Source organism: Anas acuta, chromosome 18 (genome assembly GCF_963932015.1).
Source record: "Anas acuta chromosome 18, bAnaAcu1.1, whole genome shotgun sequence".
Lineage (NCBI taxonomy): Eukaryota > Metazoa > Chordata > Aves > Anseriformes > Anatidae > Anas > Anas acuta.
The window spans coordinates 4,653,264-4,676,883 of record NC_088996.1 but is presented as its reverse complement, the minus strand read 5'-3'; the positions used below and the strand labels follow the sequence as shown (position 1 = coordinate 4,676,883).

Genomic DNA, 23,620 nt, shown 5'->3' with positions numbered 1-23,620 from the left:
GTGGAGTTGGAGGAAGGCTTCAGCAGCTCCCTGCGAGCTCTCCTAGCGAGGCTGGGTGCTCCTGCTTGCCCCGGAACAAAACACAAACTCTGTCTTAATGCAGTAGAGAAGAAAAGCAGCCAGGGAATCTGCCCTGCTGCACAGCCTGCTGGCACCTGGTCCCGTTACAGAGGACGGCGAGGGAATTGCCAGGCTGTGCACACAGGGCACGGTTTTCTCCGACAGCTCTGCACTTGGTTTGCAAGCCACGTGCTGGATGTTGCACCGGGTTTATGGAGTGTATCAGGGCTTTACAGCACAGGAGCCTCTACGACTGTCTCCTTCTTGCAGTCCACGATTTCACCACGAAATTTAAGCAGATGTTAAGGAGGGATGTAAGGGATGTTAAAAAAAAATTCTTGGAAATGGTTTAGATGTAGGTGATTCCTTTAAGCCAAGGGACGGACCAGGCAACTCCTCAGCACCTCCTTCAGCTCTGCCTTTTGGAATTTTAAAAAAGATTTAGGAAGTTTTCAAAAAGCACAAAGCTAACCAAAGAATTTTACACCTCGGCATCCCCTCGTCAGGGTCCTGACAAGCAGACGTTGTGGGACAGCTTCTAGAAGTTGGTCAGATGCTCTGCAAGGAGAGGAGCGCACGTTTCGGGGTCTCGCAGAAAATCAGAAGCCCTATTCCGGTGGCAAGAGCAGGTCTATCAAAAGTAGCACACTGGATGCTGACAAATTGCCTTACAATAAAGCCATGCTGGGGAGAAATATTAGGCAATAGGTAAGAGAAAAAATGGATCTATTGGGAAACTCCGAAGTTTTCTAAAACAATCCTTAAAATTCCTTGTTTCCCATGCCATGCAAAATTATTCTGTACGCTAACATAAATAATGTGGAAGCATTAACAAAGGGTTTCAGTTCTGTTTGTTTGTTTTAAAATAAAAAAATAAAATAAAATCCAAGAACCATTTTCCAAGTGGGAACGATTCTGCATGACCGGACCTCTCCTCTCTCACGGGATTTCAGACTTCAGGAACACCAAACCTGGCCAGACCAAAACGAACTCGGAAAACATCCAAACAGCGCGGGAAGCCCTTGGTGCACAAAATATTTCCGTGCATCCCACGTACCAGTTACCTGCACGTGCATTCCCTGCCCGCTTCGATCACCCAAACCACTCACTTCTGAATTGTCAGCGCGGCGAGCAAGGCGCAGCTCCAGCCCTGCCTTAACACACCGGAGAAACGCCTCGCTGCAGCACCACGTGCACGGTCCAGAGCGCTGCAGGCTTTCAAAACCCATCCCCTGCAGACCCCAAAAATCCAGGCTCCTATCCTCCAACCTGCTTCAGTGCAGGGGTTCAATGGCAAGCACGTCCCGTGAGCGTGGCCCTTCCTTGTAAACACTCCAGGACTTTGCATTCCCAATTTCCTGTGCTATTCAGGCTTCCTAACAGCAGCTTGTGGTGGACGCGTGTGCAGTGAAGCTCGTGCAGACTTAAAACAAACAAACAAACAAACAAACAATAAAATAAAATAATAATAACAACAAAAATGACCAGCTGATACACACCTGATTAAATAAACCAACATTTATAGCTAACAACACAGTGGAGTGCTGGCAGATCTCTGGATTATAAATTATACCTAAAAAATAATTTTTTAAATAAGGAAATTCTTAATTCTGTGCTTTCCTAACTGCCTACCTCCAAGGGTGTTACATAGTCTGAAATGGAGTAATGCACATGCTCGTTTTGTGTTTTTTTAATAGGGGGACAGGTTTTGCTCCTGGGTAAGTCCGTATCGGTGTACCGGTGAAGGGTTCTCACCAGGAAAGCCAAAGCAGCACGAGGGCAGCAGTTTGTTATTTCAGGGCTCTGCTGGTTTTTTAGAACACAATTTCAAAAGCCTCAACACCTTCGCTGGGCTGTGAGGCCCAGGCACACCAAAAGCAGAATTTAACAGCGCAAATCTTGTTGTAAGACAAACGCCGAGGGTCCTGGAGGAACAGAAAGAGCAACAACTCCGAAAATGCGTTTGCTGCACATCTGGGTTTTGGTTTTTATTTCCACAGACAGTCTGCACGGCTGAGATCAGACACTGCTCGCCCTGGCAGCGATAAGACGCTGTCCGCTGATAGGAAGATAAGGATTCCTCTGTGCTCCTACGGATGCTTTGAGGTGTGTTTCCGTGTGCCATTGTTTTGAGCAAGAATTTAAAAGTCAGATTTTGAGATAGCTCAGACCGCGCGTGCAAGCTCTTCGCTGGAATCCAAATCCACCCGTGACCTCGCTCCTTTTATTTCTTCTTCACTTCGCATTTCTAGCCCTGTCCCAACCCGAGTTCCTATTTAAGGCCGAGAAACCACGAGGCAAGGCTCTGCTCAAACACCCGCAGATACAAAAACGCCTTGGGTACAAAGTCAGCTTGAGCTCTACCCCCAGCACTGCATCAGCCCCATTTCCAGATTTCCATCCCCACTCCAAACGCCCTTCACTCAAGTGCACTGCTCCTTTTACCTCCAAGTGGCTGGCATCGAAACGGTTGTGAGAGAGAGCCTGGGTGACCCAGCAGGCTTTAATATGACCAAAAGGCACATGTCCCCGCGTGGATGCGGCTCCAGCACCGCTTACGGGGCACCGATCCTTCAGGAGCTTCCCCCGATTCCTCCCCTGGTGCAAAAGGGAAGGCAAATTTCGGCCCTGGAGGCTGCAAAGCTTATCTGTGTGCAGCAAGAGGGGCGGGACGTGCTCCAGGCATCGCGGTCCACATCTCGAGCAAGGGGACAGCCTGCGGGGACACGGAAACTCCCGAGTTTCTTTAGGGGATGGCTGCGGATATTTGGGACGGGCACGCTCCAGAGAATTGCCCTGAGTAGAGCTGGTCTGGGTTGTGTCCCACAGCTCTGTGCCCCACAGAGATCACAACCTAACTCGGGATATTTTCAACATGTTTATTTTGAATGAATGAATGAATGCACTTTTTAAAGTTCTCATTATTAAATGGGTTAATTCATCTCCACCAGAACTTGGCTCCCTGCAGTTATCCCAGGGTCTGACTCCAGGCGAGCGCACAGCGAACGAAGGAGCCTTCTGCTTGTGCTTACCTAAAACTCTGCGAGACCAACGAGCACCCAAGCAACCGACCCAGCCTTTAGAGCTCACAATTAAGGCTGCCAATCAGCCTAAAAACCAACGAGGACCGCAGCAGCTAAGCCAACAGACTGGACCAAAACAAAGCCGCTCGCTACCCGCGATGCTCCGTGACTTCGCTTTCAGTTTCTTTGAACCCAGCCTCTGCTCCCGCTCGTAGGGAACACATTAAAGACAAGAGCCCCAGACAGAAACAACCCTGCCAGCCAGAGCTAAGAAACAGTGCCCAGCCAACAATCGGTTGAGGTTTGACACAACGCACCCAAAGCAAAGCCGCTTCTCACCGCGAGCCATCGGCTCACCCCGCACTGTGCTTCTCCCGAGGTCCGAGGGACACGGGGACACCGCACGGCCCCGCTCTGCGAGCTGTGGGGTCGTGGGGCACGGCCACACGCACACAGCCCCGAGCCAGGAAGCCGGGCAGAGCCTGACGGCAGCTGCCGAGCGGTGCCTTGCTCGCTTGGATCCTGCAGGCAGCAGCAGAGCAGGTCCCCAGGTGAGGAATACGGCGCTCATAATTAAAGAGTTTGGCACCAAAACGACTGTGTGGCTGGGAGCACCGGCTGCACGCTAGCGAGGACGCAATCAAAAGGGGTTTTTGGGCTCCTCTTCTGCCAGCAAACCGTGACAACGGGGTGGCAGAGCATCAAGAACTCTATTTTTCCCACATTTTCTTTTGCTGTCCATCTAGAATAAACAGCAAGGCGTCCACACAAGCCATAGAGCTGCACTGCAAAGCGCCTAAAAATCTCATGCATACACCAAGAGCTTAAAAATCGACACTGACACGGGAATTGGAACACTTCCTGAGAAATCCAACCCAAACTTTCCAAGAGAGAGGTTCCCCGGTACCAGATTGCGTGTCCCCAGGGAACAGCACGCAGATAATTAAGCTCCCTCGAGTTTACCACTTGTAACCTTCGCGTCGTTTTATGGAAACAAACTGTATTTAAAGAAAAAAAAAAAGGAAAAAAAAAGGAAGAAAATATTTACATCTCGACAACGTACGACTTGCTCGCTCAGACGACCACCGAGCAAGCTGCCGTATGTTATCGGGAGGAGGTTTAGGGGCTGCTGTGACCTCGGGTACGAATCGAAAAGTTTCCAGGCACGGCTCGAGTCCCACCGCCAGCACTCGGCGCCCCCCGAGCCCACCTTTCACTCGGGGTTATTCGCTCTTCCTGCAACTGTTTTCACTGAACTATTTTTAGCATCCAGCTGAAAATAAGTGGTTTTTCCCCTTTGGAAAAAAAAAAAAGCCAATCACACCGTCACACCGTCATCTTTGTTCCTCGCTGTCCTCTTTTCCCCCTTTCCAGCTACTCGGTCCCACTCTTCCTCCTTCTCTGCCCGTTTCCAACAACCTTTCCTGCAGGGTTTCTTTTCCTAATCTTTGATGTCCTCGTGTCCACGCTTCGTCCCTTTGCCACCTTCACCTTCCTCCACGCGATGTCCTGACCGTGTCCCCGCGGCCACCACCGCCAGGGCAGGCCCTGTCCCCTCTGTGTCACCAGCACCGAGGTGAGGATGGCGAACACCCCGTTATCCCCGCGGCTGTGCGACCATTCACAACGCTCCCAAATTTTATTATTTTAAGGATAAAATCAACATCCACATCTCACGCGGCCAAGCTGAGGCGCACAGACCCCGCGTGTCCCTGGGGTGATGGGGTCTCAATAGGGGAAGGCACGGGGCAGGTGCGAGCCCTGAGGATGGGTGAGCAACGGGGGGACCCCAAATGGGCTGGGAGATCGATGGGGGGACCCCACATTGAGCTTGGGAGAGCGACGGGGGGGACCCCACTGCGGGTGGGTGACTTATAGGGGATGCCAATGGGGATGGGGACCCCGCTCTGCCACTGCTGACTGATGGGGGGGGTCCCAAATCTGGCTGGGTGGCTGAGGGGGGGACCCCTCCCCATCCCGGTGACCAATGGGGGGACCCTATGGGATCAGGGTCACGCTGGGGGTGGGCACAGCCCAGGTGCGAGCCCCACGGCTTGGGGACTGACGGGGGGACCCCAACTGGGATAGAAGAGCAACATGGGGGGGGGGGACCCCACTGTGTGTGGATGACAGGGGGACCCCAATTGGGCTGAAAGACCAACATGGGGGGGGACCCCTCTGTGTGTGGGCGACCCGGAGGGGGCCCTGCTCCATCTGGGTGACACAGGGACAGGGCCGGGACCCCCCCTCTGCCACAGGGGCTGCCAGGGGGGGCCCCGCTCCGTGCGGGCGAGCGCTGCTGACATCCCCCACTCCACCCCAGTGCCAACCAGTGCTCACTAGGAACAGCTGGGGGGGGGCTATAAGACCCCGCTACCAGGCCCCCCCCCCACAGCCCTCCCCCCCCTCCCTCCTCCTCCTCCTCCTCCTCCTCCCCCCCCCGCGGCCGCCCCGGTGCATGCCGGGCGGGGCTGCGGGGAGGAGGGGGGGGGGGGCGCTCCCCACTCCCCCCCCCCCCCTCCCTCCTCCACCCCCTCCCTCCGGCCCGTTCCGGCCGGGGCCGGTTCCAGCCGGTGCCGCGTTCGCGCGCGCGCCGCCCGCTGACGTCAGGCGCGCGTTGGCGCGCGCGCGGCGGAATCGGCGGCGGCGGCGGCGGCGGCGGCGGCGGCGGGGGGGCGGCCCCGTGCGCGCGCGCGCGCTCCCTCCCTCCCCTCCTTCCCCTCCCTCCCTTTACGTACGTGTAGTGCTGCGGCTTCTCGGGCTGCGCCTGCAGCGCGCTGGCGGCGTTGGCGGGCCCGGCCGCGGCGGGGCCGCCCGGCAGCGGGCCCTTGGACATCGCCTCCCGCCGCCGCCGCCGCCGCTCCCGCCGCGGAGCCCCTTTATTATTCACTCTGCGCGGTCCGCACGGAGGGAGCCCCGCGCAGGCGCCGCCGCCGCCATTGCCGCCCCGGCGGCGCGGGGCAGGCTGGGAGTTGTAGTCCCGCCGCCCTCGCGCTTTCCGCCCGCTCCGGAGGCGGTTTCCGGGCGGCGGGACTACGAGTCCCAGAGGGCCCCGCGCGGACGGCGGGGGAGGCCGCTTCCTGCCGCGCGGGGGACGCTGGGGGTTGTAGTTCGAGGGGCGAGGGGAGGGCGCCCCCGGGCGGTGGGGGGGGGGCACGGCGGAGGCCTCCCCGCGGGCCTGGGCGCTGAGGGGAGCAGCAGGAGGAGGAGGAGGAGGAGGAGGGAAGGGAGGAAGGCCCAGGAAGCAGCGAGCAGCCTACCTGCGAGCAGAAACCCGAGGGGGGGGGCTCCAGGTTCAGCCCAGGCCTCACACGGGACCCCCCCAGAGCCCGGCGGGTCCGTGAGGAGCCCCCCGGGACCCAGCGGGACGGGACGGGGCGGGCAGGCAGCTCCCGGGGACTTTGCTCCCCCGGCTGCCACCCCGCACGGCTCCGCTCGTGTGGCGAAGGGCAGCTTCTGTGGCAAACACCCCCCCTTTTTTTTTTTTTTTTTTTTTTTTTTTTTAAAGCTTTGCCAGCGTTGAGCAACGTTAATGATAAACCTATAAACCTCCGGGCCCGCTGAGGTCGGGCGGCTGTGGCGGGGAGGTGGGGAAGGGCGGTAATCGCCACCCAGGCTCGGCATCGCCCGTGGGGCACCTAACAGCGAGCTCTCTGCCTCTGCAGGATTATCCGCGTGGGACCCACGCCGTGGCCGTGGAACAGCCCCCCCGTGGCAGCAAACACCCAGAATCACGCAGCTCGTGGTCGAGCGGGACGACTGCTCAAAGGCAGGAGGTGTGGAGGGATGTCACGTAGCGTCTCCATCCATGTACACCCCGTTGGGTCAAAGGTACAGGCGCTGTCGGCGATGAACCCGCAGGAAAAACCTGCTCAGCTAATAACACTGCTGCCTCGCGCGCAGGGATTCGGAAACCACTGACTCGAGTCGCTCTGTGCTGCTGTTTACTCGACGATCTGGTGCGGACGCTGTTTCCTCTTCTGTTTCACAGTCAGGAAAACTCAGCGCAGGAAAACTGCCAAGCGACAGAAACGTTTAGGATCCGCCAGCTAAGTGTGCCCAGGGTGCACTTAGTTCTGTCTGCGTGCACATCTTTGTTAACGCGCGGTCGTTTACTCGGCTCTGCTCTCTACGCTTTTCCCTCATCCTCTGTTTAACCCGACAGGACGCTCAGCTTTGCTCCAGCCTTAATTCAAAGAGAAGGAAAATCAGAAGTATCTAAAATTAGAAGCGTAAGCAATCATCGCTCCAGAAACATGGGAGAGGAAATACCTGAGGAGCAATGCCTCAGCTCCCAGTAACAAACGCCCAGCACCGGTCCCCTCGCATTAGCAATAGCGTGGTCTGCTTTTAAAAATACCAAACGTAAAGGCTGTGCAGTTTTCAGAACAGGTTTCTAGATTTCTTGCTCCTAAGCACAAACAACTCAGGCCAAAGGGGAACTCTTTATTTCAGGTCTCAATTTTCCCAACCACGTAAAACGCAAATGACTGTTTACACACACCTCCCGGCTCATCCCCTTGCTATGCTGCTTTTTGTCTCTGACGAGTAATTCACCTTGGTTCTTCGCAGAGAGAAAATCAACCCGAAAAGGCGATCGGAGGCCGGGGGGATGCAACGTGCCCCCGGCATCCCCTGCCCCGCCGCACATCACGGTGCTGTCGCACCGCGTTGGCGTGCGTTTGCTCGTCTCACCAGGGCAGAGAAGCCAACGAGACGCACGCTCCGTACGTGCGGCAGGAGCCCTGCTCTGCCCGTCAACACCGGGCGTTGGCCTGAGGGACGCAGGCGTTCGGGGAGGATGCAAAACCTCATGCAAAGTCTGCCTGATGGCAGCCGCTGAGCCGAGCGCGCGGGTACCTTCGGGAGCGGCTGTGGAGCAGGAGGCTGGTTGCGTCCGCTCCATGCTCGGCGTGCTACGACTGCGGGGCATTTGGGACCTGTTCTTCCTGCCCATGGCACCCTTCCCGTGGGGGCAGGGGCCTGCCTCCACCCCCAGCAGTCGCTCCGGCTGTAATGAAGCATCGAGGCGCAGCGAGCCGCGACTGGAGGTAGCGACCTGCCCCAGGAGACGCGGCGTTTTGACCTAATTGCTGTTCTCCTCCTCGGTGCTACCAACAGGGACGAGGGATTCCGGCTTCCCACTTCCCCCAAAACTTTGCAGGGAGCTTTGGGAGTTCAAAGGTGCCCAACAAGGCGCGTGGGAGCCCGGTGTTGTGGGGGGAGCGGTGGTACCAAGGGACGCGGCCTCCTCGCACACCCACACCCAGCACACGTCCCGGGGCGACGTCCCCGCTTGGCCCTGAGCATCGCTCCGACCCCGCTCACCTCCTGGAGGACCCCACAGCCCCACAACTGCCCCGATTCCCCCCCAAAACCCCGGGACGAGCCCTTGCAGCCCCCCCAAACCCCTCCGTGACCCCAACACCAGCGGGTGACAAGCGCTGGCGGCCCGGCCACGCTGCGTGGCCGCACCAGGAGCACACGCTGCCTGCCGGGGATGCTCGCACCCCCTCTCTGCCACCTCCCCGCGCCCCCCTCCCCAACCCCGGTGGCTGCGGTCCCCCCACGGCCAGGGGGGGGGCACAGCGGGACCCGGGCACCCCCCGCGGCCCGGCCCCGCCGCTCGCAGCCGCCGCTAAAGGCGCTTTCTGGCGGGGCCGGGGGGCGGGCGGGCCGGCAGGCGGCGGGGCCTCGTAGCCCCCCCCGGGGCGAGGTGGCCCGGCGGGGCCGGGGGTAGCCCCGGTGGCCCGGTGGCCCGGCGCCGCTCGCCCCGCTCCTATTGACTTCCCATTGTGGAGCTTTGCAACAAAGGGTAGGATCCAAACCGTGCCCCGTTTCGTCCAATCAGCGCGCAGAGCGCCCGCCCGCCGCCGATTGGCTCCTTGGCGCTCCGCGCCGCCCAATCAGCCGCCGACTTTAACATCCAATCAGCGGCCGGGCGCTCGCCCAATCGGCGGCGAGGAACCGGAGCACGGCCTTTGTGTCTCGTGACGCCACGGCGCCGGCGGAGGTCCCGGCCAATTGGACGGCGCGCTGCTTTCGGGCATTGTGAGGTCACCGCGCCGTGTGCCGCCCCCGCTATAAAAAGCGGGTCCCCGCGGCGGGGAGGGCGCAGTGAGGGGGTGGCAGGCTGTGGAGCGGGTCGCGGTGGGAGCAGCGCAGGCTTCGGTGCGCAGCGAGACCGGCGCCGGTGCGTCCTTCTTCTCTAATCGGTAAGCGGCGGCTACCGGGTGCGTTCCTCGGGAGCGGTGGTGTCGTGCGGCTTGTTTTTTTTTTTGTTATTTTCTTCTTTTTTTTTTCTTTTTTCTCGGAGCTTGGCTGCCGGGCCGGGCCTTGCCTACGTGCCCTGAGTCACGGCCGGGCCCCATCCCCCCCTCCCTTCCTTCCCCTCCCTCCGGGGCGGCCCGGGAGGAAGCGGGAGGCGGCGTGACTCAGTCCGCTTCCCCCGGGGAGGGGAGCGGCCGGGCCGCGACGCGGAGAGCGGGGGCGGAGGGGGGGGAAACCGTGACTCCTCCTCCTCCTCCCGGGGGAGGCCGCTGGCCGCCTGCCCGCCTCGGCGGCGGGGGAGGGAGGGGGCAGCCCGCCGGCATCTGCCGCCTCGGGGACGCGGGGGGGGTTGGGGGGGATGCCGCCATGCCGGGCCTGTGGAGGGTCGTGCCGGGACAGCTGGGCCCTGTCTTAGGCGTGCTTGTCTTCGTAGGTAAGTGAAGAAAAATGGCCCGTACAAAGCAGACTGCCCGTAAGTCCACTGGGGGGAAGGCTCCGCGCAAGCAGCTGGCCACCAAGGCGGCCCGGAAAAGCGCCCCCTCTACTGGCGGCGTGAAGAAGCCTCACCGCTACAGGTAAGGCTGCCGGCACGGTACGGCCCGGCCCGCTGCTGCCCCTGCCCCGGCTCACCTGCTCCTCCTTCCTCCACCCAGGCCGGGCACCGTTGCCCTGCGTGAGATCCGTCGCTACCAGAAGTCGACGGAGCTGCTGATCCGCAAGCTGCCCTTCCAGCGGCTGGTCAGGGAAATCGCCCAGGATTTCAAAACAGACTTGAGGTTCCAGAGTGCAGCCATCGGTGCGCTGCAGGTATTGCTGGCGGCCTGCTGGGCCTCGGAGCTCGCGGTGCTGAGCGTGCTTCGCTGAGGGTTTCTAACGACATTTCTTCTTGTGCTCTTGAAACAGGAGGCCAGCGAAGCATATCTGGTGGGTCTGTTTGAAGACACAAACCTGTGCGCCATCCATGCCAAGAGAGTCACCATCATGCCCAAAGACATCCAGTTGGCTCGCAGGATACGGGGAGAGAGGGCTTAAGTGAAGGCTGTTTTTATGGTGTTTTGTAGTAAATTCTGTAAAATACTTTGGTTTTAATTTGTGACTTTTTTGTAAGAAATTGTTTATAATATGTTGCATTTGTACTTAAGTCATTCCATCTTTCACTCAGGATGAATGCTAAAAGTGACTGTTCACATAAACCTCAGTGATGTGAGCCTTGTTGCTCAGGAGTGACAAGTTGCTAATATGCAGAAGGGATGGGTGATCTTTCTTGCTTCTCATGCATGTTTCTGTATGTTAATGACTTGTTGGGTAGCTAAACTTGTAAGGTACTAGAATTGATATAAATGTGTACAGGGTCCTTTTGCAATAAAACTGGTTATGACTTGATCCAAGTGTTTAACAATTGGGGCTGTTAGTCTGACCATACATCACTGTGATCAAATGTGGACTTTTTCAGAGGGTGAAACTACAAGTCTTAACCACAGTGTAACTTACAGTTTCCTAAAAACGTAAACCTGGCAGCTATAGAATACACTATGTGCATTTATAATAGCTATTTTATATATTGTAGTGTCAACATTTTTAAATTAAATGTTTTACATTCACATGTGAGGAGTCTTTGTCATTTGGTTTGTATGGGCTTGAAGCTTATTCCCGGCTCCAGTATGGTAGCAGTAGATGCGTGCAATACTGGGCTGTGCTGTGGCAACTTAGGCTTTCAACAGAGCTAGAGAACCTGCCCTGGTCACCCTTGAGTTTTTAGGAGCCTTGCAGTAGTTGGAGCCCTGTCTGAGGGAGCAGAGGGGTAGGTGGGACAGGCCTGGGCTAAGCTCCAGCTGCCTTCTCTGGGGGGAATTTTGTTGTAACTGTTTAGTGGTGGCAGCTGCTCAGGCACAGCTGTAGTGCTAAGCTTTTTTTCTTCCCTTTTTGTACCTGTAGGGGAAGTTCATGGTGAAGTGTTAACGCTGGCTTGCCTGCAGTGAAACCCCCAGCCTCTACCCCGCTGGGCCAGGGCTGTGTCCTGGAGCCTGGGACACCCCTGTGGGGCTGAGGTGCTGGCTTCTGCCTCCCCCTGCTTCTGTGATGGTGCCCCATGACTAAGCCCAAGGTAATGCAGTAGCTATGCTGTAGCAGTGCAGGATGGTATGCAAATGTGAGACCTAATTAGACAACCTGAGTGCAGATGGGCTGCCTGGCAAACTGGAGAGTGCTGCTAGGCTCTTGGTAAGAGCCTCATTTCCGAGCTAAGCTTTTTTGATGAGACAGGATTAGACACAAACCTTCGCTTCAGACTGTTCCTCCGGGCTTCCTGCTAACACAGTTCTGGTTTTCTTAGTAGTGTCGCTGGGAACAGCCAGGCCTTAATAAGCTGTGGTATGGAAAAGCTGCTCAGACTACATCTGGAACAGGTAATTAACATCTAAATGGAAATTGCTAGACCGGCTTTCCTTGCTTCTTAAGGAACAGGATATGCTGGTAAGGCTAAAGCGAAGGCAGAAGTTGCACAAGGAAGTAGCTCAAGCTAGTCCATCTTGATTTATTTCAATAAAAAAAAATATCCACAGAGAAAGAAGCATTTGGGGAGGAAGAAAGAGTTGTTTATACAAGAGAGCAGGCAATAAGTCAACGCTGGCCACGCATGCAATTGTTTTAAGACCGGATGCGTTTACAGCACTTCCTCCTACAGCAACATCCTGAAAGTACAGAAATAGCGCTCCGGCCAGGCACGGGAGCTGGACCCCCAGCCTCACCCACAGGGGTGCTGGGTTTTGGGTTAGCCTGAGCTGGGTCAGCAGAGCAGGGGGGAGCACAGGGCTCGAGCCAGGGCTGGCCCTTATCAGACAAACCACTCGGTGTGTTTAAATCCTGCAGCTGGAGAAACAAGTGCTCATTACCATGGGCTCTTACACAACTTCCTCAACACCCTTCCCTATCTGCTCCGAACGTACTTGGAACAAACGCAGCCCCTGGTTAGGATCATTATCATAACTGCCACGGAGCTGCTAAAAATACGACTTTAAGTGACCTAAGATTAGATTTTAGGTAACGCTCTTCCTCACTGCTGAACCAGGAGGGAAAAATAATTCATTGCACCTAAATTGTGAACTGAATTGTTTTCAAGGGCTGGCTGGAAGCTGATCAGAGGGGGCTGTTACCACCTCAGCGCCTTTATCTGTCTGCCTCAGGAGCTGCCTTCAGGTTTTTGGGTAACAGCACGGGGAGGAGCTGGGCTGCAGATCCCACACAGACCTCACAGGTGCCTCCTGCCGGGCACAGCCCTCCGAGGGGACACCGAGCAAGGATGTCCCACAAGAAACCAGGGGTCAGCAGTAGCCCAGGAGCCACCTAACTTGGGAAGCTTGTACATAGGCTGGTTAAAAATAGGAACTGCGAGTGATGGGATTTAGTAATACTTGATCTGGTATTAAATGGCAGGAGCAGGCTGGGCTCCTGGAGGAAAAGCATGTTGTAAAATAACATCCCTCGAAAACAAAGTTTCCTCCAAGTACTTAGTGGAAACAATGAAACATCTGGGTATGCCTAGAAGCTGTTTCTTAAAATAATTGTCAAGCAGTTCTAAAGGAAAAAAAAAAAGTAAAAAGGAAAAAACCTATCAAAGTATCTATTCATCTTAGTAATCTCTACAAAAGCAATTGTTAGATCTTGCATGTGGTGGCATGGAATAGCAATTCTTGGTACTCCACATTTTACTGTAATTATATCTGAAGAAATAAAATGTTCCCTTACCAATTCTCTTGATGATTTCCTCGCATTCTTGCTCTGAACCCGATGCAAACACTAGACAGTCAAACGTGTTCCCTTCGGGGCTCTCCGGGGACGAGCTAAATGTGGAAACACGCATCAGAGCGCGCCAGGACTCGGTCGGGAGGGACCAAGCGCCAGCTCCTGGAATCGCACGAGCAGCCACGCGGCAGGCTCAGCGCTGTGTTTCCAGGACCCACATCCCCCCTACATCCCCCTTGTGGGGCAGGATGCCCACTCCCAGCCCCACTGCACGTCCCGTGTGCTGGCCAAAGCGTTGCCCTACTGGCGCTGATTTTCCACGCTGGTCACACCGCACATGGCTCACTTTGGCCACGACCTCAAGGCTCCCCGAGCCAGGCTCTGCCCTGGCGGATTAATTTGTCCCACGGCACCGGGTCCCCGCTGCTGGGGGGCTCTGCTGCCTGCCTCTGCAGGTGCTGCACCCTGGCTCAATGCTCACCTTGTGTCGAGGAGCCCCACGGGTGACACTTACACAACGCAGAAGGCGAACAAACGGCTGCTGTCCCGGCGGCGTCCCACGCAGGAGATTTCGGGGTAGAGGTAGCGGAACAGGACCTGTGCGGGGGCGAGGAGAGGCTGGGGCACGGTGCTGCTGCTTTGTGTTGTCCCCAGGGCTGCTCCTTCCCCTGGGCAGTGTCCCAGTCCCACGGTGAGTGGCACAGCCCCAGCCACACGCACAAACCCGACGAGATCCCTTCCAACACCACCGCGGGCAGTCAAGGTGCAATGCTCTACACACGAGCCAGAAACGAGACAAAGAAAACTCCGGGGGCATCAATCCTGCACAGCACGTGGCTGCTCAGCGCCAGACCACGCATACAGCCCAGGTTGTGCCTGCACAACGTGCACCCTGGAACACGTCCCGCATGGGAATGGACGTGGCCAGCTCCAAAAACTGTGCTCCAACAGCCTTTCTGGGTGGCAATCCTGCCTAAAACCTTTACCCCTCATCTATTTTTGGCCCCCCACTGTCTCTACCTATGTTTTGAAATCCCCTGTGGGAGAAAGAGTTGGGGCGCAGCTCCCAACTCATCCTGCGAAGCTTTGGCTACCCACGGGTGTCACTCACTCACCTTGGAAGAAGCCTTCTCTTGTACCAGGATTTCTGTTTCCTTCACGTCAAATAAAACCTCCTGAACAGGGGAAAGAAAAAAGCCCTAATAATCACAGCTCCTGAGCTCTATTTTTAATAAGACTCTTGGAAGACTGAGATTATCCAAAAGCAGAGGTAATGAATGGTGATGAAGCACGGCTTTCCAAGAACTTTCTGGTTGCTGGTGGCAAAACCCTCAGGTCAAAAGAGGAGATGGAGACTGCAAACTAAGAGACCAACTCCACCGTACTTCAGATGTGGATTTAAAAAGAAAAAAAAGGGGAAAAAATTGAAGGGCGGGGTGAAGATGTAGGGGCCTCCTCTCTTCCAAGGATCTTTTAGAATCGCAGATCCACAACAGAACTTCAGTATCACAGCCAGGTCCCTGCGCCAAGGCCACCAGCCCTGGAACAGCAGAGGGTGAGCACCCACGGGCTGGCCTTGTCCCCTCTCCCTCTGAGCACCCAGGGCCCAATTTGGGGCCATGCTCCACCCTTTTTACCACCACCCAACACTCTCTCATCTGAGCATTTCCATGACCAAGCCTAACAGCACCTCTGGGCCCCGGCTCAGCCCCGCAGTGTTTTCCAAGCAGGAGCACGCCCCGCTCCCCATGGCTCACCCGTGGTGCCGAGCCCCTCTCCAGCACAGCGGGGATGGCCCACTCCAGCACCTCCTTGCCACCAAACTGAAACAGAGCAGGAAGGAAGGAATGGGAATAACTCCCCCTGCACTTAAGAAGAAACCCACCAGACAAATAACCCGTGGGCACATCCCTGCCCGCTCCTCACCGTCCCAACGCCGCTCCGGCCTAGGTACCTCACGTTGTAGAGCAGCCTGCGGAGAAAAGGACCCCGCGCATCCTCCTGCTGCTTTTTGCCAGGGAAGATGCTCGCAGCCCCTCCTTAGCCCCCCCAAGGTGCCCACCTGCCCCCCTGCACCTTCCTCGTCTCCCTCTCGACCCGGCGCCGGGGGCGGCGCTGGAGCTGGAAGCGGGGCTCTTTCTCCTTCAGGACCTTCAGGTAGGGCAGCAGGGGCGCGTAGACCTCTCCATCGTGCCCCCGCCACCGCAGCACGCGGAAACTCAACGGCTGGCCCTTCAGCTTCTGCACCAGTGCCCCGGCCTGCAGGGAAGGATGGAGCAAGGCAGAGGGAGGACGGGGCGGAGGAGGCAGAGGGGAGGACGTGCCAGCCCCCCCCGTGCCCCACCTGCCCTCTGGAGGCGTTGCGCATTGAGCAGCCGTTGATCTCATCCAGGACATCGCCGGCCAGCACCACCTCGTCCACCTCCGCCTGGCTCTCGGGGAGCACCTCGGTGACAAAGACTCGGCCGTCCACGTACCTGTGGGTCCGGCCGAGCCACGGCTCAGCCCCCGGGACCCATCCCCATCCCCTCATCCCTTTTGTGCCAGCAGCAATTGTTCATGGATACATGGAAGCAGGGAAAAGCCACCCTGCAGACGCCGGGATGATGGGGGAAAGAAGGACCCAAGACAGCCCCAGCCTCAGCTCTGGTGCTCTCAGGGGTCTTTGTCTCCCCTCTTCAGGGCAGTTTGACTGCCCGGGCCTCCAGATCCTGCTGGAGGAGGAGGACTGAGGTCTCCTACCTGATCACCATCCCCAGCACTCGGCACGGGACCGTCTCGTAAGTGATGCACACCTGCAAGAGAGCGGCTGGTGACAGCGGCCCCAGGACACCCAAGGAGCTCCTGCTCCTTCCCCAGTGTGACCAGGACAGAGGGCAGCACAGGATCCCTTGCCATGGGTTATTTCTGGCCCAAACAAACCAAGGCTTTGGGAACCCACAGAAGCCAGTTCCTAATTTCTGAAGCCAGACAGGGACCATTGGTGGCCGCTCACCCTCCTCATTTACCATGCCCAGACTCAGGGGATACAAACCTGCTTGGAACCAACCCCAAAAAAACAAAGATCCAGCCCCATAAATGAATTTTGAGCCCCTCTCCCTCTCCCCACATGTCCCCATGCAGCCGGGGGATGCCGCTGCCCCTTCTCCAAGGCTCTGCAGCTCGCAGCAGCCCTCGCTGTCACAGCGCGTTAGGCAGGGAGCCGAGAGGCAGCCGGGAGCGCTCGTGGCCAGCAGCGCGTGAAAGCCAGTGGGAGCCCTGCCTCCTGCACGCACAGGCTTCTCGGGGCTGCTTTGGGGTTAAAACAGGTGACAGAGGGATGCTCTGAGATTTTGGAAGACGTCGAGGCATCCCTGCTGTTTGTGGCCTCTGTGCAAATGCACAAATATTACAGCGAGCAAAAAGGAGAACAAAACCAAGTGACCTGCATTCTGCGTGTAAGCCCAGAAAAACAGAGATATTTTTTTTTTTTGGCAATGAAGTGGAGAAGGGAGCATGGGGAAACTATGTCAATGATTTCTGCCTCAGTGCTGCCTTGGCTTGGTTTTTGCTTGGTTTTCCGCCCAGGGCGATGCCAGGATCTGCTCCTGGTGACAGCGCAGGCACCCTGCGGGATCCAACCTCCGCGCAGAGGCAGCTCCACTCGTGCTGGGGAGCCCGACCCAGTTTCCATCCGGCCGCAGATGGCCAGAGAGCGGCGTGGCAATGCCTCCAAACCAAGCAATTCCTTATTCTCCCAGTTTGACATTCCAGCAAGGGCCGGAGCGGGTGGCAGCGGGGAGCAGCGAGCTCTTACCGGCAGCAGCCAGCTCTCGTCCAAGAAGCTGCAGTTCTGCAAACAAAGCAGCGCGGCGCCGTTGGGGCCGGCGGGGAAGGGGTTGGGGCCCCCACACCCGATTCATCACCGCACCTGCAGATCCAGGGAGAAATCCATCTCTGTCAGCACCAGCACCAGCGAGAGGAACGGCTCTGCAGGGAGGAAGGGGATGGGGAGACAGTGTCAATGCTGGGCCCCAGCAGCTGCAGCCTCACGGGGACACAGCTGAGGTGTAGATAAAGGCGTTTTTGTGTAAATAAAGCCATTTTTGTGTAAATAAAGCCATTTTCAGTGTAACTAATGATGCTCTAGGGAGAGACCCTCCAAAGTACCCCTCACCTGGCTCCTTGAGGGGCCATGACTCACAAGGCACCTAGGGGCAGCTAACTCAGGGTTATCAATCTCCTGATTTTGATGAAAAGCTTTCACCCAGCCCCTCACAGATCACAGTTGGGTGGCCAGGCAGCCCAGGCACCCCTAGGAGCATGTCTCCATCACCACCCTTGGTACAAAAACCTAGCACAGAAAACACTTCAGGAGCAGTTTGCCTGGCCCCATGACACTCAAACCAACCTCAGACTGATTCAAGCCCTCTTTAAACATTTCCACCTTCTTCTCCATCACTGCAGCAGCCTACTTAGATTTTACCATTGAGCTTGGCTTATAAAAAAAAAAATAAAAAATAAAATAAATCCCACCCAGCTCCTTTCTCTCCCCCTCAGCAGCCTGCCCACAGCTGCAGGCTCCATCCCTCCTCCCCGGAGCCCCCGGCTTACCCAGGAGAACTTCATTGCCGAGGATGGAGCTCGCCGGGTCGTAGAACTGAAAGACAGTGAGAAGAGCCACGAGGCTGCTAAAAAAGAGCCACAAAGGTGCCCGTCCCGTGGGGTCCCCGCGTGCTGCACACCTCCAGGAGCCGGGGGCTGTGCGCCAGCTGCCGCAGGGCCGCCGCCAGCACCTTCCCCTGCAGCGCCGAGCGTAGGAAGCAGCGGCCGCGGCCCTGTGCTGTCAGCACCTTGGGGCAGGTGGCGGCTCTTCGGATACTGATGGAGAGAGGATTTGGTCTGCTGGGAGAGAAGGAAAAAAAGGGAAAATGGTTTGGGGCTCAGCCCTCAGGGAGGCTGGGGGTTTTGGGGTGAGCGTGGCTGCGCTTTGTCCCCATCACCACTCACCTGCTGCCGTCCCCCTGGAAAAGCTGCTCCAGGCAGTGCCAATAATCCCGTCTCCGCAAGCCCCACACCGGCTCTGTGGGACGAGAAGAGCCACAAGAAGAGCGCGAGGGCCTCGGCTGCACTTGGGGGGACACGGGGGGGACACCAGAGCCCCTGCTCCATGCAGGTGCCCGGGCACACTCACGTCGGAGCCCCTTGCGCAGGACGCTCTCCAGCAGCTGGCAGATGGAGGCGAGGTGTGGGGAGGTGTCTGGGCAGGGCCCCCCGGCCTCCCGAAACCGCAGCACCTCACCTGCAGGAGGGGAGGAGCAGCACCCTTGGGTGCTCAGGCTGGGGGGGGGGGGGCTGTTGGGGGAGCGAACAACCCTGGGTAGGCACCGTGGGAGGTGCCCAGGGTGCGAGCAGGGTGAGACCCACCCTGGCAGCGGGCAGAAACTCCAAAAAACTTCCTTATAACGAGGCGTGGGCGCAGCCAACGCGAACAACGGGTGGTGCAGGGCCAAACACGACACCCCCTGCTTTGGGCTCCCCCTGCTCAGACCCCACACCGAGGAACCCCCGGGGTTGTTCTCACCTCTGAGGGCTCTCAGCAGCGGCTCCTTCCCTGCCATCGGCCCTGGGAGGCTCCGGGCACCTCCCGCACCCCGTTGGGCCCAGGGGGGCTCGCACCCAGCTCGGGTGCCACCCCACACGGGTCAGCCACGAGCACGGGGGGCACGCGAGCCCCTGCCACACCTATAGACGGCCTCTCGCCCCACCTTGCCCATACGTGCCCGTGACACGTCAGCTTGTGTACACACATCGTGTGTATTTGCACAAGTATGAGAGGCAGAGGCGGGCGTTACCGTGCGGGGGTACGGCAGAGACATGGTGTGTACAACCACACACCTCCATACAGCGTGCTTGGGTGTTGTACAGGCATCAAATGCCCGTAACAGCGACCGAAGGGTGTGTATTTGTGTCAGTCTGTCGATATATTAGCAAAATAGAGGCATCGGGATAGGGATAGGTATATAAAGGTATAGGGATGATAGATATATAAGGATATAGGGATGTACACACAAATAAAAGGATATATGTATATGGGGATATATACAAGGGTATACAAGGGATATATACACAGATATAGGGATGCATACAAGGCTGAAGAGGTAGATATAGGGATGCATACACGAATATAAGGACATATATAAGCATATAGGGATATATAAGAATATATACAAGGATAAAGAGACAGATATAGGGATGTAGACATGACTATAGGGATATATACAAGGCTATAGGGATGTGTACACGGGTATGAGAATGCATGGGGATGTATAAACAGATACATAGATGGATATAGGGGTAGATATAGGGATGTATAAGGATATACACAAGGATAAAGAGACGGATATAGGGCCGTATACACGACCACAGGGCTCTATATACGAGGATACAGGGATGTAAACACGGATAGAGCAATCTCTATTTTTAAAAACCCCACAGATTGGCTCTGCTGCCGGCAGCCACAGCCTATCCACACAGCGCCTGCCCCCCCCCCCCCCCCCCCCCAATAGCTCAGCCCCGGCCCCCCCCACCCCAATCCCATCCCCGCCCCGCAGCGCCGCGGGTTCGAGCCCGGCCCCCGCCGGGGCGGAGCGGGGCCGATCCCATCCGAGCCGTTCCGTGTTGTGCAGCCATGGCAGGGCCCGGGGCTGCCCCGCTGCTGGCTGCAGCCTGCAGGGCTTACGGGGAGGCTTTCGGGGGGGCTGAGGCTGCCGGGGCGGTTTGGGCCCCCGGGAGAGTCAATCTGCTGGGCGAGCACACCGACTACAACGGCGGCTTCGTGCTGCCCATGGTAAGGGGCTGCCCCGGGGTGGGATTTGGGGTGGATGGAGGTGTCCAGGGGCTGCCCGGCTTCCTTGGGGGGCTTGCGAGGAGCCCGAGCTCGGCCCTAAACGCGGAGCGAGGCGCTGGGAGCCCAAAAAACAGGAAAAGAAGCTTCCCCAAAAGCCTCGCAGGAAGAGGTTTTGCTGCTGAGCCGAGCCCCAAGGTGCCCCCCCCCAGGCTGGGGGCAACGTTTGGGTGCTGGGATTTTTTTTTGGGATCCTTCTAAGGCCGGGATGTTGGGTGCTGACACGTGGGAAGGGTTTAGGGTGATGCTTGTAGGGTGCCATCGGTGTGGGGGGGAGCAGCCCCCGGCTGTCCCCTGCCACCAAGGGGGACATTGCCAGGGGGCTGGCACTCAGCCCGTGTCCCCCCCGCCAGGCCCTGCAGCTGGGGACGGTGCTGGTGGGGTCCCCCACGCAGGACGGGACCATCTCCATCCTCACCACCTCGGAGGCAGCGGATGAGCCCCGCAGGGTGCAGTTCCCAGTTCCCAGCAAAAGCAGCCCCCTGAGCCCCGGGCAGCCACACTGGGCCAACTACGTCAAGGGCGTGATCCAGCACTACCGGGGTAAGGCCGGAGCTCTCCTCTTCCCTCTCCACATGCTCGAGGCCAGCGGGTGCCAAAAATCCCTTTGGAGCAGCTGCTGGTGGGACCAGGCTCCAGCAGAGGTGCTCACAGCTCCAAGGATCACAGCATTGGGGTGAAGAGAAGCCCAAACCCCCTCTGTGGGTTAAAAAAAAAAAACAGAATATTAAACAGGGGCTTCTCTCTGCTGGGAGCTGAATCTCCAGGAGCTGTGGGGCTGGGCAGCCCCTAGCCCTACAGGGGGCTCACGGCCCCTCTCCTCCCTTCTGTTCCCACAGGCGGTCCCGTGCCTGGTTTCAACGCTGTGATAGCCAGCGATGTCCCCCTCGGCGGCGGCCTCTCCAGCTCTGCCTCCCTGGAGGTGGCTACTTACACCTTCCTGCAGCAGCTCTGCCCCGGTACGGTCCTTGCTGGTCCTTGTCCCCAGTGCCTCGGTTCCCTTGCCAGAGCCAGGGCTGTCCTCAGAGAGATGCTGCTGTTCTGTTGAGCAGCCTCAGCTGAGATATAAGCAGCAAATTATCAGAACCAGCTGGGTCTGAGGACCCCAGGCTGCCACAGGTGATTTGCAGTGATGCAGCCACAACCACTGGCAGCTGATGCTTTAACAAACCCCGTCCCACAGCTGCGTGCAGCGCTCGGTGTCACCCAGGGCACCAGTCCTCCACATCCCACAGACACAAAATCCTGCAGAGGACAAAGTGGGGGCTGCACAGCCAGGATGGGGCAGCTCAGCACTGGACACTTTGTAGGGTGCAAATCGCGATGGCTGCACTTTGGCAAACCCCAATGAAAGCAAACCATTACTGCTGCTTTTGTTCACCCTGCCCCAGGGCAGGGGGCGACCATCCCGGAGCTGCTAACCCCTGCCCCTCTCCTTTCTGGCACAGACGATGGCGATTTGGTGGCCAAGGCGCTGGCGTGCCAGAAAGCGGAGCACACGTTTGCTGGCATGCCCTGCGGGATCATGGACCAGTTCATATCCGTGATGGGCAAAGAGGGCCACGCGCTGCTCATTGACTGCAGGTCAGCACCTCCTCGGGCACGTGCCTGCCAGCTGGGGCTGGGGACGAGCCGATCCTATGGCCATGAAACAGAGCTGCAGGGAGGCATTAAACCCCCAACCTAAAATCTCACCATGGGGCTGGGGCTAGTCCGAGATGCCTCGATTGCTCCTCATGCATCCTTTCCCTTGTGCCTGGGCTGGCTTTCCTGCAAAGTCATGAGGGCCTAATCGGGGACTAATAATTGGGAAGGAGAGAATTGCTCAAGAGAAATCCTAAACCACGCGGACTTTGCCCCGGCGAGGCACGGACTGCGTGCCACATGGCCTCACCGGAGAAATCAGTGGGGACGGGCGCGCCGCCCGTGCTGTTCTCTCGCTGCAGGTCCCTGGAGACCGTCCCCGTTCCGCTGACCGATGCCAGCTTGGCCGTCCTCATCACCAACTCCAACGTGCGGCACGCGCTGACGGGCAGCGAGTACCCCACGCGCCGGCGGCAGTGCCAGGAGGCGGCGGCAGCGCTCGGCAAGGCCACCCTGCGGGACGCCACCATGGCCGAGCTGGAAGGTGGGCTCGGCTGCTCCACGGGGCAGCGTGATGGGGCAGGGAAACGTGGTCGCGGGATGCGGCCGTGTTCCTCCTTCCCCAGCTGGAGGGGCTTTGCTTTAGGGGTGCCCGTGTCCCCGCAGCGGCCAGGGGCCGGCTGGGCGAGGAGGTGTACCGGCGTGCCAGGCACGTCATCGGCGAGATCGAGCGCACGGTCCGGGCGGCACAAGCACTGCAGGACAGGGACTACGGCACGTTCGGGAGGCTGATGGTGGAGAGCCACAACTCCCTGCGGTGAGGATGTGCTGGGGCTGGGGTGCTGGTGTTTGGTCGTGGGGGTCGCTCACCCGGGGATGCAGCCAGGCACGGGTCCTGCCCAGCATCTCTCTCCTGGTTCAGCCTGTAACAGCTTGGGGAAAAGCCCCAGAGACCTCTGCACATCCCTGGCCAATTGGTCAAGTACCTTACAGGGTCCCTTTTCTCACAGCCAGAGCACCTCGCCCCTATAAACAAGTGCCTTTATAGGAAAAGCACCGGGCTGGGGTCTGCAGGCACCCTGCGTTGCTGCTTTTTGCAGCAGTGGGCGCACTGAGACGTGTTTCAGCCCTTCTTGCTGCCGTGGGGTGCAGCATGGGGCTGACCCCGGGTCTCCTCTCTCCAGGGATGACTACGACGTGAGCTGCCCGGAGCTGGATGAGCTGGTAGCAGCAGCTCTGGAGGTCGATGGGGTTTATGGCAGCCGGATGACGGGAGGAGGCTTTGGAGGCTGCACAGTGACGCTGCTGGTGGCTGAGGCTGCAGAGAGGGCCCAGCAACACATCCAGGTACACAGCAGAAAAGTGCCCGGAGATTGACTTAAAGGTCCCTAAAATGCACTGAGGCATGGGCCTGTGGTGATGTTGAAGCTGTGATCCTAAGGCAGTTAGGGTCAGGGTAGCCCAGCCCTCATGCACAGGGATATCCCCGTGTCCACCGATGCTGCTAAGCTCTTCCCGGCAGTTTGCACTGTGCTGGCTGCAGAGCACTGCTGAAGGGCTTTACTGCATCAAGAAAAGGAGCAAAAAAGTGGCAGGTGAGCTTTGGGGCAGCTAAATCAATCTAGGGAAAAATAATCCATAGGCAGTGCTGAGCTCAGTGCTGGTAGCTGCAGCCCAGGGACGATCCTAGTGCTGTCACCAATGCTCTCCGAAACCAGCAGCGAGCACTTACTGCTCCTCTCGTCCCTTAGGAGAAGTACAGCGGCACTGCAACCTTCTACATCTCCAAACCCTCGGATGGGGCAAAGGTGCTGCCCCTGTAGAAGAAGCAGGCACCTTGTCCGAGCTGGGATCCGTGCTGGGATCATGTCCCTGCTGGGACAGGAACAGCAGCCGCTCTCCTCGCTCCACCAGGGAGCCAAGCTGTGTGCCTGCATCGTTTGCTTAATAAAAGTAAAACATTTGCACGTTCTGCACCTGCTTGGACCAAGCCGAGCCACGAAGGACTCTGGGGACCTCTCCCCAGCAGGGACTGGTGGATCCAGTTCACATTCAC

General features: G+C 58.0%; 4 protein-coding genes across 9 annotated transcripts in view; 2 read left to right on the top strand and 2 right to left on the bottom strand.

Moving 5' to 3' along the window:
* Nucleotides 1–6,156, bottom strand: part of UNK (unk zinc finger) — a 39,598-nt gene extending 33,442 nt beyond the window's left edge. For 2 of the 6 annotated variants that reach the window (XM_068654636.1, XM_068654635.1), the window contains exon 1: nucleotides 5,822–6,048. In XM_068654636.1, coding sequence (XP_068510737.1) covers nucleotides 5,822–5,919 — 98 coding nt within the window. In that variant the 5' untranslated portion in view covers nucleotides 5,920–6,048. Of the gene's footprint in view, nucleotides 1–5,821 lie in introns of all 6 variants that reach the window. The other 4 variants (XM_068654637.1, XM_068654640.1, XM_068654638.1 and 1 more) reach the window with 3 other exon arrangements.
* Nucleotides 6,157–9,142: 2,986 nt separating this feature from the next.
* Nucleotides 9,143–10,956, top strand: H3-3B (H3.3 histone B). The gene is made up of 4 exons (XM_068654641.1): nucleotides 9,143–9,298; nucleotides 9,787–9,928; nucleotides 10,007–10,160; nucleotides 10,257–10,956. Exons 2-4 carry the CDS (start codon nucleotides 9,801–9,803, stop codon nucleotides 10,383–10,385), a joined length of 411 nt encoding a protein of 136 aa, XP_068510742.1. The 5' UTR covers nucleotides 9,143–9,298; nucleotides 9,787–9,800; the 3' UTR covers nucleotides 10,386–10,956.
* A 2,025-nt stretch (nucleotides 10,957–12,981) lies between these two features.
* Nucleotides 12,982–19,645, bottom strand: LOC137841950 (uncharacterized). The gene is made up of 15 exons (XM_068655454.1): nucleotides 18,658–19,645; nucleotides 18,268–18,375; nucleotides 18,084–18,156; nucleotides 17,819–17,978; nucleotides 17,688–17,733; nucleotides 17,005–17,063; nucleotides 16,891–16,926; nucleotides 15,837–15,889; nucleotides 15,439–15,571; nucleotides 15,157–15,353; nucleotides 15,021–15,066; nucleotides 14,852–14,917; nucleotides 14,210–14,269; nucleotides 13,609–13,691; nucleotides 12,982–13,192 (listed from the first exon to the last, which is right to left on the bottom strand). Exons 1-15 carry the CDS (start codon nucleotides 18,692–18,694, stop codon nucleotides 12,982–12,984), a joined length of 1,368 nt encoding a protein of 455 aa, XP_068511555.1. The 5' UTR covers nucleotides 18,695–19,645.
* Nucleotides 19,646–19,695: 50 nt separating this feature from the next.
* GALK1 (galactokinase 1) lies at nucleotides 19,696–23,531 on the top strand. Its single transcript, XM_068654624.1, has 8 exons — nucleotides 19,696–19,923; nucleotides 20,334–20,523; nucleotides 20,820–20,939; nucleotides 21,429–21,564; nucleotides 21,927–22,108; nucleotides 22,231–22,381; nucleotides 22,749–22,911; nucleotides 23,316–23,531. Exons 1-8 carry the CDS (start codon nucleotides 19,765–19,767, stop codon nucleotides 23,385–23,387), a joined length of 1,173 nt encoding a protein of 390 aa, XP_068510725.1. The 5' UTR covers nucleotides 19,696–19,764; the 3' UTR covers nucleotides 23,388–23,531.
* Nucleotides 23,532–23,620: the final 89 nt, after the last annotated feature.

Excerpts from the sequence above, each read along its gene's own strand:
- GALK1 (XM_068654624.1), top strand. The coding sequence starts at position 19,765 with ATGGCAGGGCCCGGGGCTGCCCCGCTGCTGGCTGCAGCCTGCAGGGCT. Across the intron at positions 20,940-21,428 it reads CCTGCAGCAGCTCTGCCCCG|ACGATGGCGATTTGGTGGCC; the intron begins GTACGGTCCTTG and ends TTTCTGGCACAG. Across the intron at positions 22,912-23,315 it reads GGGCCCAGCAACACATCCAG|GAGAAGTACAGCGGCACTGC; the intron begins GTACACAGCAGA and ends CTCGTCCCTTAG.
- LOC137841950 (XM_068655454.1), bottom strand. The coding sequence starts at position 18,694 with ATGGCAGGGAAGGAGCCGCTGCTGAGAGCCCTCAGAG. Across the intron at positions 18,376-18,657 it reads GCTGCTGAGAGCCCTCAGAG|GTGAGGTGCTGCGGTTTCGG; the intron begins GTGAGAACAACC and ends CCCCTCCTGCAG. Across the intron at positions 17,979-18,083 it reads TTCCAGGGGGACGGCAGCAG|CAGACCAAATCCTCTCTCCA; the intron begins GTGAGTGGTGAT and ends CTTCTCTCCCAG.
- H3-3B (XM_068654641.1), top strand. The coding sequence starts at position 9,801 with ATGGCCCGTACAAAGCAGACTGCCCGTAAGTCCACTGGGGGGAAGGCT. Across the intron at positions 9,929-10,006 it reads AAGAAGCCTCACCGCTACAG|GCCGGGCACCGTTGCCCTGC; the intron begins GTAAGGCTGCCG and ends TCCTCCACCCAG. Across the intron at positions 10,161-10,256 it reads CAGCCATCGGTGCGCTGCAG|GAGGCCAGCGAAGCATATCT; the intron begins GTATTGCTGGCG and ends CTCTTGAAACAG.